Source organism: Erpetoichthys calabaricus, chromosome 4 (genome assembly GCF_900747795.2).
Source record: "Erpetoichthys calabaricus chromosome 4, fErpCal1.3, whole genome shotgun sequence".
Classification (NCBI taxonomy): Eukaryota; Metazoa; Chordata; class Cladistia; order Polypteriformes; family Polypteridae; genus Erpetoichthys; species Erpetoichthys calabaricus.
Genome location: NC_041397.2, coordinates 257,517,570 through 257,533,064, shown reverse-complemented (window position 1 = coordinate 257,533,064; position 15,495 = coordinate 257,517,570). Strand labels below are relative to the sequence as shown.

At 39.0% G+C, this 15,495-nt stretch overlaps 1 protein-coding gene across 7 annotated transcripts in view; it reads right to left on the bottom strand.

The window, feature by feature from the left end:
• Positions 1–15,495, bottom strand: part of nck2b (NCK adaptor protein 2b) — a 401,664-nt gene that overhangs the window by 18,539 nt on the left and 367,630 nt on the right. For all 7 annotated transcript variants that reach the window (XM_028800674.2, XM_051926800.1, XM_051926799.1 and 4 more), the window contains one exon: positions 811–1,532. In XM_028800674.2, coding sequence (XP_028656507.1) covers positions 811–1,532 — 722 coding nt within the window. The remainder of the gene's footprint in view (positions 1–810; positions 1,533–15,495) is intronic.

The following is a 15,495-nucleotide window of genomic DNA, read 5'->3' as shown; positions in this document are numbered from 1 at the left end:
GCGCCGTCACTTGAAGATAGCAGGGCCGGAGTTTGACATACTGTCAATACAATGAATCCATAGATTGTTGAGTCAATGGTAGAGACTGACTGGGCTATTCACCGCATACTTGTGTATCCCTTTATGAGCACATTTTCTAAGTGAATACTTTCAGCAGGACAATCCACATCACAAAGCATGCATTATTTATTCTAAGCTCGTTCCATGAACAGGACAGTGACTTCAGTTTGTTAAGTGGCCTGCACAACAGAATGTGGTGTAACCTTAAATGTGTGGCCAGAACATCTGCAGGAACTGTGTGATGCTATCAGGTCAACACTGACCAAAATCCACAAAGTCTGTTTGCAGCACTCTGTTGTATCCACGCCTTAAAGAACTCAAGCTCTCCTTGGAGCAGAAGGAGGTACTATTACCCAGTACTAGATAGGAGTACCAGCCATTAAGTGTATGTTGGCATCTCACCAATAACCCCAAAGTGTGTGATAAACACGTTGCAAACTGTGGCTGGAAAAAGACAAGAGACAAGCAGCCAGATAAAGTCTAAAAACGCAGTACAAAGTACTTTGTGACCTGCACACTTAAACAACATGTACACACTTTAGATAAGAGAACAGAGTGACTGTTTTATGATAGACAGTGACCCAAAATAAATCATCTGGCAGAATATTTCAGAATTTGAAAATTGCCTTCAAGCTACACAGAACTGTCTTAAAAGTCTCTTTCATAAGCAAAATTAAATGTATTTTTTATTCACTTTCTAGATTCAGGCTACAATCCCACAAGGAGAATGTACAGAGGAATGGCACTCACCGATGACTCACTGTCTCGGACGAGGAAATCCCCTTCAATCCCACGTTCATTCAGACAACATTCTGCCTGGTGCCGTGTTATGTTCCCATAGTACCAATCCTTTCCTGCAAACCGTCCTGTGTGAGAAGGACCAGTGTAGCTTATCTGAGGGGTGTGACAGCTGCTGATGGTGGGGCCATCGCTAATAATGGCCACATAGTTTTTGGGAACAAGGCCAATCTGGCCACGGGAATTTTTACATTTCCACCACTCAGGGTCATTCTCTGGTTTTTCAACTACTTCCATGGTCTCCCCCTTTTCAAAGTTAAGTTCTTCCTCTGTCACAGAGCTGAAGGGGTACAGAGTCTGCACCACATGGAGGACCCTAGCATTTTGACCATTGCTGATAGCTGCCCCATGCCTAATAGAAAAGAAACTGGGGGAATCTGCCATGGCGTCCTCTCCTTCTTCTACGACGTAGTTAGATGGGAACCAGCCCACTTGTCCATTATAGCTTCCACGCCACCAGCCATCGCTACATTTCTCCATGACAACAACACGTGTTCCTTTCACCAGAGTTAGCTCATCCTCCCGCTCCGCTACATAGGCAAACTTGACATAAGCAGGGATGTTAAGGTCATAGATGCGGTCGGCACTGCTGCCGTTGGACTGATACTCTGCGTCCGTGCTGGGGGTGGGTGAGGCGTCTCGTGCACTTGTTTTTCTCTTTGTTTTGCCCAGACCTGTAAAAATACAGAAGAGCACTTATCAAACACTTCCCAGTAATTTAAATGAAATCTTGATCATTTTTAACTCTTAGCAGCAACAAGGATGATAAACAGAAATGTTAGCAATGTACAAGAGGAAACTATTTATCTTTGGTCTCTTCAGAACTTAAAAAAATCAAATTAACCAAAACAAACATACTGTTAAATCAAATATTGTGTACTTGCGCCAAAAAGTTTGCATTCATAACTGAAAAAAATATATTTTGAAAGGCTGAGAAATCTCAGAGCTGCACGGCCGGACATTGTAGGACTTCTGTAAATTCTAATCTTTCTTAGTTTACATCTCTTTATCCTGCTCCCATTCTTTTAAATTGTAGCTTTTAGTTTTCATTTAAACTGAGTTCAAAATGCTGATCATCCCACTTCTTTAAAATGTTTACTTTGTTTTAGTCAGTCCTACAAATTGGGAAAGATGGCCTTGTGATGATGTTCAGTTCTAGAAGGACATCTCTGAGTGAACATTTCCTTACTGGCTGTGCTCACACCGCCATTCTCCTGACCTCTGCTCAGCTTCTTCACACATTCCATCTGGCCCTGCTGGGCTCTCTGCTGCAGATGGTGACATCAGCGAAAGGAAAAAATAATCACTACTGTCTCAGACTTGTACTTAAAAAGCTAAACTCCATTCATTTTCTATGTGATTATGTGCAATTATCCACTGATTACAGTTCAAATAAAATAAAACAACAGACAGAACTCCACCAGACTATTAAAAATAGTCCTCTCCTGAGCCATCTCTGGACCTACAGAGTGGGAAAAGAAATCAACGAGTGATGAAAGACAGAAGAAATGATTAAGTCTGACAGATGTAAAAGTTAAATGAGATTTTTTGATACATCATATAAACTTTATTTCACATAAATTAATTTCCTGGTCCTGTCACTTCAGAATACCAATTGTTTTATGACAATGATAAAAAAAAAAAAAAAAAAAAAATCAGCTCCTTATATCACAGTCTGTGTTTACCTCTGTTACGTAAAGAGTTAAATTACAAAGATCTGCACCAAAAAAAAAAAAATAATAATTGTTCTTTATAGATTCAGGTGTGCTGAAACCATTTCTAGAACTGGAATTTCTCTTCCACAAACCAGTTCAGAGAGATATTATATTCAGTGAAAAACACCATTGTGAAAAAGGATTTTTCAAAAATTACTTACATTTACTTTATGGCATAAGTATATTTGATGCTCAGAATATTAAATTTATTTTGAGCAGGAAAATTGCAGTCTTCCTCATTCTTAATGTTAGTTTGGGTGGAAACAAACCCAAAATCAAGTATTTTCTACACATCTCGGCCAGTATATTTTTTCTCTTTTCTTATTCCTTCAGACTAGCCAGGAATTTTTATTTAGAAGGGTAGAAAGACGCCATTTTATTGTCCAAAAGAGAGAAAGTTGTTGTTTAAATGGTTTTCACAGAAATATGCAATGATGGGTTGATTCATCCTTTGTCTTGCTCAGGTAACAGGCAAGCAAACGGTGAGAGACTAAAGACCCCGCATCTTTATTGACACAACAAACGTTACTGGTTTGACAAATTTTGGAGAAGAGTACATAAAATAAATAATGGAAGTACTGTAAAGGGGAATTCCGCTACTGAACTAAAGGCCACCTTTCCGTGCTGTCTCACAGTTAAAGTCGTTTTACTTTTTAAGTCAGAACTTACTGACTTACTTACAGAACTTGCTGTCTGAACCATTTGTGGAAGTGAAATATGTTGTATGCTTACATGAACAAACCGGACAGATTTCTCTGCATTTGTGGGGAATTCACCTTGATAGCACAGCAAGAGTTGCGTACACCACGGGTGTCAAACTCCAGTCTTGGAGGGACGCAGGGGCTGCAGGTTTTCATTCTAACCATTTTCTTAATTAGTGACTCGTTTTTGCTGCTAATTAACTTCTTTTGCTTTAGTTTTAATTAACTTGACTTGGACCTCCTAGTTGTTTCTTTTCCCTTAATTAGCAGCCTAATGATAATGAGACACACAACAAGGTGTCGTGTGACCAGCTAGCCACAGTATCTGAAAATAAAGAAAGGTCAAGACCTCAGTAAGGTTGATCTCTTAGGTCACCAAAACTTTTTGACGATGTTCTTAGAAAAAACAGAACATTCACAGTTTTGGAAATGTCTGCTGTGGCAGAACGAGAGCAGCAACAAGCTATGGAATTAAATAACAAGTTTAATTACCAGCAAGAATTGGCTTCTCATTAAGAAACTGGTTGAAGTGAAATTGGTTGGAGTTTGATACCTCAGTTTAGCTGGTCATCTGTCGGCTCATTTTATGTCTCATTTCTGTTTGGCTGCCATTTAATGGAGAAAAGAATCGACTTAAGAGGACTGAATCTTTAAAAACAGGGCTATTAAAATGAAGGGAAAAGAACTTAATTACCAATGAAAACTGGTCACTGATTAGGAAAAGGGTTAGAATGAAAACCTGTAGCCACTGCAGTCCTCAAGGACTGGAGTTCGACACCCCTGGCTTACACCACTTTAAAAAATAAAAACCTTTATTTCGAATGCAGAGTTAGGTTGAAGTTAGGGCTACTGAAAAAATGAATTTCGAAAATATATTCTCCAAAACATATATATATTTTTTTATTTTAAACCTTCATTTATTTAAGACCTGTATTCTGTTGGATTCAGCACCTTCACATCTGTCAAGAAGATCTAAAATTTGTGACAAGAGTAAAAAAAAAAAAAAAAAAAGTTTTTTGCAGATCAATGTTTTTAATGTTGTGACTGAATGCTAAATATCGGTCATTCGGTGTACATTATTAGAAGGGAAACAATCAAAAATCAGACAGGGAATATGAATGATATGGTTTAGATGTGCCTGCACTTTGGGGGACATGTACACCTTATTTTGGCCCGGGATTTACTGTTCTTTTGTTTCTGTTGCGGTCTTGGCATCTCGTCTTCACACTTATACTACTTCACTAATTGTACTCCAGCTAAAGAACAACTGGGTTGTACACTTAATACCTTTTTGGTTAAGCTAATAATTCTCTCATTAGTTTCAAACTGGAGATTTTGTTTTCTATATTTTGTAACCTTATTCGTTTTGTCTGTTAATGACAAATGATGGACGTGTTCAGAGACTTGTCAGTTTTTCGAGGCACTTACAGGGAGATGACGTGTTGCATGTTGATCAGCATATGCAGTAAGAACGTCACTGTACTCTGTCCATGTAACCTATGGTGGTGTACAGACCATTTTCACCAGAACATTGTCCATCCATCCATCCATCCATTTTCCAACCCGCTAAATCCGAACACAGGGTCACGGGGGTCTGCTGGAGCCAATCCCAGCCAACACAGGGCACAAGGCAGGAACCAATCCCGGGCAGGGTGCCAACCCACCGCAGGACACACACAAACACACCCACACACCAAGCACACACTAGGGCCAATTTAGAATTGCCAATCCACCTAACCTGCATGTCTTTGAACTGTGGGAGGAAACCCACGCAGACACGGGGAGAACATGCAAACTCCACGCAGGGAGGACACGGGAAGTGAACCCAGGTCCCCAGGTCTCCCAACTGCGAGGCAGCAGCGCTACCCACTGCGCCACCGTGCCGCCCCAGAACATTGTCAGACCTGCTTAATCCTCTTCTTGGTCACAGGGGCTGAAGCTCATCCTGTCAGCAAAGAAGACGGACCCACTTACGCAATTTAACATTAACTTAATATGACCTCCAGAACTGTAACATTTTCTGCTTAAATACATACATCTTCATCTTTAGTAAAATTTCAAAAAGAAAGAAGAACAAAATGAATAAATAAATAAACCGCATAAGGCGGACAGGAGCCCCTCTTCAAACATGCATCTCTGCATCTTCCTTTCTTGCCACAAATGCAAAAACATCTGAATTCTGAAATCTCGACTCAACATCTGAGGAAGCTGAACTGACAATGACATTGCAAAGCTTTCATTTTGGTTTTCTAATTTTATATGAATGCACATGATTGGCAAATTCCGTTAATGGACTTATTGTGCCCATTGTGAGAATTCAAATCTTGAAACACATTATTAAATCAGCAGATTATCAAGAGGAGGATAAAACCATTTCCTGTAAATGAGTAAGTCACATTTTCAACGGCTGATTTGTTTAGAATTAAAAGCTAAGCAGAATCTTTTCTCATGAGTTATACCTGTCATTTTACAGGAATGACTTTTTAACACATTTGGTTCCATATTTCAGGAGTCGTCTTGACCTCACTGACTTACTCTGTGCTTGAATATAGCCAGCCACCATATGAAACAGCCCAAAAAAAGAGCTGATTACTCATGGGCCGTGCCTGTTAATTACACCGCGTCAATCCTGAAAGTCTCATTTCAGAAGATAAAAGCCTGCATGTGGGGCAGGCGGCTCTCAAATAAATCAAAATGTAAAGTGAACCTGCCCAGTTTCCTGATTTAACTTACTATACATACAGCCAGTTACTCTTCATGGTGTTTAAAACAGCCAAATATGATACTTGTGTCAAAATCTGTAACTCTGTGCTACACATAAGGACTCAACCCTAAAACCACAAGCAGAGTCTCCTGCTAGGCAAGTTCTTTTTTGCTTTTGCTTGGGTCAATGAAGGTCACTTTTGGTGGATTAAATTATCTATTTTTGTTCATCCATGTACACTAAACATAACTTGGTTATGGTAAACCTGTTCACTTTTTAATTTTACTGATAAAATGTTGGACCAAGTAACTAAAAACTAGGAAAATTCATCACAAATTGCAATCATATTTCACCATTTTCACAGCCTGATTATGGTCATCTATCTCACAATGATAGTTTTTGATCTATACATGATGAAAATGCAGAAGTGCAGTTGGCGATTTCATTTGCAGGTCAGTCTTTAGATCTTGGTTTGAAAATATTTTGCATTTGGAAGTGATCTTCTGTGGTGCAAATTTTCCACAGAAATTATATCAAAAATGAGGAGCCCATCTTATACCTCATAAACTCAACACTGACGCCAATTTAGCAGTTGACAAATTTTACATGAAAGATGGGAGACCCTGGACCTTTTTTCTGGGTCCTGTTGATGAAAAAAAAGTTAAAGCCGCTATCAGAACTCGGAACTCGTCTGATACATTAAATGGTTGTGTGGAAATGAAGAGTGTCTTAAATGGGATTTCCATCCAACATGTGGTACAATCGCGCACAGCCACAACGTCACTCATAATGGGTCAGCTCTAAATCGTCAGTGGAACACATCTACAATTCATGGGACTGAGGTGTAAAACTGGAATAACAATTAAAAACACAAAACAAAAGAAAGACACAGGGAGACCAGAACAAGTACATTACACACAATGACCGTGTATGGAATCAAATCCAGCACTCGAGAGTTATAAAGCAACAGCGTAATAAAACGTAACCTCCCTGAGGAATGCCACATACCGTTTTGCCCAACATGCCTCATCATTCTTTTCACCTAACGTTTCCAAAATATTATTTTGCTACAAAGGACTCTAAGATGCTGTCTTCAATGATCATGTACAGCATCCACCTACAGTTGTCTGTTTTTAAACATTTGTGTGAAATGTTACTTAACCTACTTCACTCTGTACCTAAATTTTTTGTTGAAAAATTAATTTCACAGCAACAATCGACTGACATACACTCCAACTAAATTCTTTTATAATCTCGAGTTGACTACTCTGGGAAGGCTCCGCTCCTTTGGTGTTTCTTTTTTCCAGTGTAGTAGCACTACTCGGAACCTTTTCCAGCACTGCTATGTCCTTCTTATAACATGAAGACCAAACCTATGCAGCTTTTATTATGTGGCATCAACAAGACCTGTTATTTCATTTTTATACTCTTTTGTTTTTAAAGGTGTTAATCAAAACATGAGTAAACAATCCAAGCAGCAACACATACACTGCTGGTCCACCAGAGAATATTAGTGAAGCAATCAATAATAAAAACAGCAAAAGAGTTACATGGGTACCTCATGAACAGGAACGGCCCCCCTAGCATTATTTCATGAATTGCAGAAAGACATAGTGAAGCCCCCATTTGTTTGGTCCAACTAAACACTCCCTAACACACTTGTATTTTCTTCCTTGCTCAAAGACTGCACTGTCCAGATGCCCCCTGGAGTGTCCTGGCACTATCTGCTGGTGATATGTTAGGATACCAAAGCAGGCACCCAGCAGTGACTTTTTATCTTTTCTTGTTGTATATGGAAATATTCACTGAAAAACAACTGGGACAGTTAGTGTGACTGCATCTGGGGAGAACTGTCAGTGTCACCAAAGGTTGCATTGTCTTCAGCTTCTTATGCCATTTTCATGATTTAATTCACAGTCTTACAGGGCTGCAGAAAGTTGTGTTAGTTGCTGCCTCATAGCATTTCATTCAAGTTTCCAACAGGAACTCCAGCTTCCCACCATAGTAAACAAGAATGCCAACAGCTTAAATGGCGATACTAAATTGTCTGGGCATAAGCATCCAAGTTTGATGAACTTTTGTCAAAATAATTATCAGTGGGTGACATGTTACATTACTGAGTATCAGCCTCTTGGTTGTGTACATTTATATTTATTAATTTATCAGGTACACAAAAGCAGTCAAGTTAAAGAAATGACTTAAATGTTCAAAAGACTTTACAGATATAAAAAAATAAACAAGTAAAAAAAAACAATCCCAAGTGTATTTGGGTCCAGTGCAGAAGTAAGTAATCACAAACAGGCCACAGGTGAGGTTTTACGTCAAGTATGTCAATCAGAATAGCAAACAATATAGCAAGTAGGAGTGAGAGCGACTCAAGCAGCATAAAGACATAGGTGGGAACACATAATGGGGGGGGATGGGGGACGGGGTCCACCCTAGAGATGCAAAAACTGGACAACCAAAGAAATGGCGGTCCATCAGTGTTTTCAGTGCTCCATTACAACAATGGAGCATATCGGTTGCACTTGTTTGTTACAAGTCCATGTCTAGCACAAGACTAACATTTACAATTACTAACATTTAACATGCATGTTTATAAGAATGCTTAAATAAATACCACAAGGCTGCAAAAAACATAAATGAAGCACCAAATAAACTAAGCAATAAAATATAACATAAAAAGGGATAGTTGTGCTGTGACAAAATTATATGAAAAAACACCAACGCATCAGAGATCATCGGGATATGGGGAATAACTTGTGAAACTGAGCTAAATGATGTCATTGTAATAAGATCTTTTGAATTAAAGATCCCACATGGTATCTATGGGCCGATAAGGCAATTGGAGAATATATTTTAAAGTGGAACAGAATGAGTTGATACAAAGACAAGATATGCTCTGATTTATAAGGTGGTGGGTCATGCTAAAAGAATGAAAGTGGAAAATAAAGAGTGCAGCAGATGAAGGAGGAGGCCAAGAATGAGGTCGTTGGACAAAGTGATGGTTGACCTTACAGCTATGGGAATCAGAGGTTAGACAGATAGGGTGGCTGTAGGAGACCAAGGCTCATCAGGGTCTGTAGTGCCAAGAAAGGGGAAGACACTGTTAAATATGTCAAAAACAACTACAGGCTTTAGGTAATAAATTGGCTCCTCGGGACTGGACACTTCATAAAAGCTGTAGCCAGGTACCTGAAGAGCTTAGTTTAACGTGTTATAAAGGGAGACTTAAAGCAGTCAGTGTGCAAATTGACACTCTTAATATAAAATTAAGAAATGAGGCTCTTCTTTCCCATTTACTGACTCTAAACAGTCAAGTCCTTGAACACAATAAAACTCTCCACAGTCACCCGAGTCCAAGATTCTCCACCCAATGAAAAAAACTGAAGAACGGGGACATTTTCTGTATCATTTATTGTAAAGTTTAAATTATAGAAATGTATTCTAGAAATGTTAAAAAGCAGAACTTATTTGTCATCTGTTGATAGTGCTAAAAAACAAGAAATAGTTATTACTATTTATTAAAAAAAAGATATATATAAATATACTGTATATATATTCTCTGAAATAGTCATCATTCTGCTCTGTTTGATACATTTAAAGGTCCCATCAGATAGCACGACGACTAAACAGAGACAAATGTGATACATCTGTTGTATGTAGTGTCCCCACAAATTACAAAGGGTGACAACACAAAACTACTAATGATAATAAAATAATAATACATTCTGAGAAATTACAAAGATGCAGCTATATGCAAGACACATGGAGATAATTTAAAATAACGAGCTATGCAACTAATGACTCCCATTACAGAGTAACTAACATTTCAAAGAGACTCGAGTCATTTTTACACACTTTGATTCACTGAAGAAGTTGCCATTATTTAAATAAGCAGAGAGGCTAATTTACAGCTTCCTATAAAGACTTGCACTGCTATTCAGAACAATCATAGGCAAAACTATAAAGTGGTTCGCTCTCAGCAGTCCTTTATCTATTATTTATTGTGTGATGCCAGTAAGCAGCCCCACTGCTGCAGGGCTAAACATTGTAAAGTTGAGGCTAGACTATGAAAAGTTACAAGGGAGCGATGATTAACTGGAGTGGATGATGGGTGGGTTTCACAGCTGAATGCTTTCACGCACATTCTTGGGTATTTACTCTGCTGAGAGTATATGTAAGGAATATTTAGAAAGGGCCTATGGGAAAGGAACAGAACAGAGTTTTGATAGTCATAACAACATGAAAACTGTTCATTCAACTAAAAGCTAATCAAAACCTACACATCTGTTACGTTCAAAATAAAGTCATGACAAGAAGTGAAGATTCAAATGTACTACTGTCACGCTCACGTCAAGGTAATTTGTAAGTACACATAGTTACTAACATTTCACTAAATGTTCATTTTAGGCAACTTCCAACAGTGGCCATTTTATTATTGGATAGCATATTTTAAAATTAAGTTTATCAACCTTAATTACTGAATGCTGTTTTTAACGTAACACTTGTATCACGCCCCTTCTTAGTCTCAGTTTACATAAGCTGAATATATCTGATTCCTTTGGTCTTTTGTCAAAACTCATAGCCTGCAATCTCTGTCTAGTTTCTCTTCCATCCATCCAATATCCAACCCGCTATATTCTAACTACAGGGTCACGGGGTCTGCTGGAGCCAATCCCAGCCAACACAGGGCGCAAGGCAGGAAACAAAACCCGGGCAGGGCGCCAGCCCACTGCAGGGCAAACACACACACACAAAGCACACACTAGGGACAATTTAGAATCGCCAATGCACCTAACCTGCATGTCTTTGGACTGTGGGAGGAAACCCACACAGACACGGGGAGAACATGCAAACTCCATGCAGGGAGGACCCGGGAAGTGAACCCGGGTCTCCTAACTACAAGGCAGCAGCGATACCCACTGCGCCACCGTGCCGCTGCCACCTAGTATCTCTTCTCTGGATTATTTCTTTTATGATGTTATGACTTTCTTGTTATATTTTGTTCTTTTTTTTTTTTGTTTTTTGTTCTTTATTTCGCCTTATACAATTTCTTGTATTAGGAATTTGTTAGTTTTCGCATACCCCTTGGGGTCAGAGTGCAGGGTCAGCCATTGTACAGCGCCCCTGGAGCAATTACAGGTTAAGGGCCTTGCTCAAGGGCCCAGCAGAGTAGGATCTCTTTTTTGGCAGTGACGGGGATTCGAACCGGCAAACTTTGGGATGCCAGCGCAGATCCTTAGCCTCAGAGCCACCACTCCGCCCTCATGACTCAGTAGGTACAAAAATACATTTTTATAAGGTACAATAATGTCTGGGCATCCATGGTCCACTTTTTAAGCAGTGACAGTGGCACAACAAAAACTGAGTGACCACAAATGAATAAGAAGATAAAAGGCAGCCCTAAGATGAGCCCGCAAGGGCAGCTTCCTTCATCTGAGCCTCGTGGTCAATGGAAGCACACGCCTATTTAAAACTGCTTCACAGAACCAGAAAAAGGCAAGGAAATTTAGGCACAAGAGAACTGTGCTCAAAGCTACCAAAATGCAAAATAATGAAGAAAAAGTAAACAAAGGGTAACGCCAAACAGCCTTACTTTTCAAACTGGGTCAAGAGGCCAACCTTTTATCTAACCTGCTCTTATTGGGGGCGGAGGTGGGGGGCATATGATGGGTGGAATGTCCCATGCTGACTCACATGCATGCATCACAGATGTTACAACACTGCAACCATCCTAGATAGTTATAACAATGTGTGGAGGCTAAATAACAAAAGAATGTGAAAAACAACCAAATAAATAAACAAAGCAATGCAATGCCAGTCGACAGCACAAACTGACAATATGAAGATTTAAATCTGATAACCTGCTCCCGATCTTGTCTCACAAATATACAGTACAGTTTATGAGTAACCTCGCTTGACTTAGTATTGCCTAATATCAGCCTTTGTAATATTTTTTTTACCTTGTATGGTTATGGATAGTCTATTATTAATTAAGCCCAAGTCTATTAATAAGCTATAAATCTCTCTTTCTGTAATCTTCCTGAATTTTATGACATACCACATGTAATAAAAATCACTTTTATTTATATTAAACACATTATTTGCCCTTAAGTACTTAATAGTACACCCAGCTGCTGATGTATACCTGCATTGTTTTTTCTGTAGCGGTGGTTCATTAAAGCCACCATCAGAGAAGTCGTTGTTTTCCTACACATTGTGCTCCTTCATCTGTTTCCAACATTGACCTGTCGCCAAGGACTGGGGACTCTTGTGGAGCCCCTGCCTTCCTAAAGGACACATAGGGGAAGCTTCTCTAATATTCTACTTCTGTCATCCTACTTTTCTATTTGCAAGTAAAACACCACTTCATTATGTGCTTCTTTGTGTAGAGAATTCAACTTTCAGAAGTCTCTAGGCCTCTTCCTGGCTACTCTGCTCTCTACCGGACTGTTTTAAGGCAGTAAATAACTGCTATATGCTGAAAATAAATGTTAGAGTTTGTTTATATTTACACTCTCACATATTTATATTTATTATCACTCTCTCTCTTAGGCTTTAACTAGTATCAGTTAAACTCTTAAAATATATCTTCATTTATCAAACATGCACAGATTTTCTGAAATAACAATAATGATAAAAAAAAAAATGAGCCCTGCTTTAGACACGAAAAAGCTGTAAAAATGCTGCATGGCACCTGGCAGGTTACCAAAAAACTGAAATTTTAGGAGCAAAAAAGAATGTTACAGAGAACTAGTAATGAGTTCAATAATAGTAAATGAGTGGAAACACGGCAGGAAATTGTTAAATCAAATTCCACTTCTTCTTGCAAAATTTGTTTAGAGCTGGTTAGATTTATTCTTCCAATAACATTTTGCAGCAAAACAAAGAGTGGCAGGCAACAAGGAGCCCACTGCCAGCTCTTGTCAAAGGACAGCAAGTGCCTGGTGACGAGCACAAAGGCCAAATGTTTCAAAAGTCACCACGTGCAGGCAGTTACTTGAGTAGAGTTTGAAGATGATGTCCTTCAATAATTTATTTACAATTCAACCTAATCCTTAACACAATGCAGGCAGTAACAACCATTTCCAAGTAGTGGGAACCTATAAAAAGAAAACCTGAGAAAATTGGAATTAATTTGCCCTGTGTTGGCTGGGATTGGCTCCAGCAGACCCCCGTGACCCTGTGTTCAGATTCAGCGGGTTGGAAAATGGATGGATGGATGGACATGTATAAACTCATAAGAATATTTAGATTTATCTCTTTAATTTAGTTAAGGATGAGGACCAATTTCAAAATGATTAGGGAGAAAAGGGTCTAGTTAAGAAATCTAAGAAAAACCAAGAAAATCCTCAGCACAGCCCATTCTGTGACAACCCACTTATCATGGCGCCAAGCAGCGGCTTGGGCATGTAGGTCAGAATTTAATGAACGTGCAATGTATATGCAGCTTATAAGATCTCCACCTGCTGGAGACCCCCTTTGCTCTTTGTGTGGATCACAACGATCTACCATTCCACCATGTTATGGTTTGGGTGACAGGTGTGTTAGCCAGTTATATTTTAAGTTGTAATCTCTTTTTGTTTTATTAAATATTGGCGCCCATTTGTAAGCACTACGTCACAATGACAACGGTCACAGCAAGTGGTCTTGTGTCAGATGGACATCTAATTGCTAATTTAAATCAAAGGGTAAACTCTGTGTGTTTCTCAGCTTCAGCATGCTGACCAAAATATAAGTGATTGCTACCTAGTGAGTGCCCCTTTAATTTATTACATGGCTCACTTCTGAAAGGGACTTCTTGAAAGCAACCATTTTTAAAGAATGTAACAGATGCTGATGTAAAACTTAACTTTACATTTCTACTGCAACCTTTGATCAGCAAGTGAAGTGTCAGGAGATGAACGAGGTGACTTTGAGCCTCATGTCCCAGCGCCATTTGTTAGCACACAGACAAGGCCTTATCAACTGCAGCAGCTTTTACTAAGTAGAAAAGAAATGAGTTGTAGAATGACCTGGAGAACTCTGTCCTCCCTGGTGCACCACAAGCCTTTGCCCCACTATGGAGCCTTCCAGATAAACATACTGTATATGAAAAAGAGCCTTTTTTATAGCTGATAACTCCTGACACTCAAGCTTCCCATAAATGCACTTATCCCCCAAACCCTGCAGCTCAAAGCATGTACGCTGCTGATTTACTTCTTTATTTCTCTGCCCGTGTCCTGCTCTCAATGAAGAGTATCAAATGGTTTTAGTTTTTTCTCCGCAATGACATAAAAATTAAGGACTTATTTTAAACAGTAAATATTCTGTATATTCAGGGACTTGCACTGTCCTTGTAATACAACCAAAGAGATAACAGGACATAAGTGGTGGATGCATCTGATAATTCAGAGTCACTTAGCACCGAGTCACTTAGCACCGGCAAAGAACACACAAAAGTAACAATACCAATGCCATGTTAGGAAGGTGGCAGCACAGCTCAGCTAAAACTCATTTAATATCTTTCATCTTGTTTTAGAGGGCCTTCTAGATATATTTCTTGACTAAGATCTAACTGAGCACAGCTTTGTAATGTTCTGGTATCAGTATAATGATGTATATACACTGTAGATACAGGAGAAATAACAAAACACATTCAATAATACAAAAACAAATACCTTTCTTGTCTTGTGTGTGGCAACGCTAGAGTTAGAAGCTGACAGGAGCTCCTTTTTATTTTCAGATATAGCAAAGTTTTAATGCATACAACCACATTATCTGCTGAAATATTAACAGCACTACAGATGAAAGCATACAATGAAACCAGCTTTCAATTTAGTCCTACATTTCAAATTTAAGTAGGACTCTTGGCACATTATAGTTTTAGCAGGTAAAAAAAAGCCACATGTAAAATAAATGGGACGCACAAAAAGGATGTGCCCACTGGGTGGGCATTTCATTACGCAAATGTCCTTTTTATGGGGTCCCTGCTGTCTTCTTACAGCTCACACTCTCTGCTTTCCCATTACACACTGTGGGCCTTTACTTTGTTTCAAGGTTCCAGCACATTCCTGTGGTCAGAACCCCTAAATCTTCCCTCCTCATTATAGACGGGACAGACAATGACCAGGGTGACAGCACGAGAAGAAACAATTGAGGGGTTCATTGTCAGTCAACTCACTGGTGCCATCTTACACGCTCTTTAAATGGCTCAAGCAAAAGTAAACCAAAAGATTAGCACGTTTAGAAGTGACTTACTGTACGTGTGGGGACTTAATGTTTACTAGTAATTTCACATTTTTCTTAACCAAATCCCTCTTTTGGTCCCTGTTTTAATCATGACACTTTTAAATTAAATTATATACTTTGAACAATCAAGTTCTTTATTTTCAATTGGCTGCAGTTGTTCTGTCCCTGAACACAGTCCGGCAATTACTTGGATGTTATTTCTAAAATTTAAACACTACTAAAATGACACCTTTGATTATTTTAATACCACATACATTTATTTTCCTAGCTTAGTAATAAATCA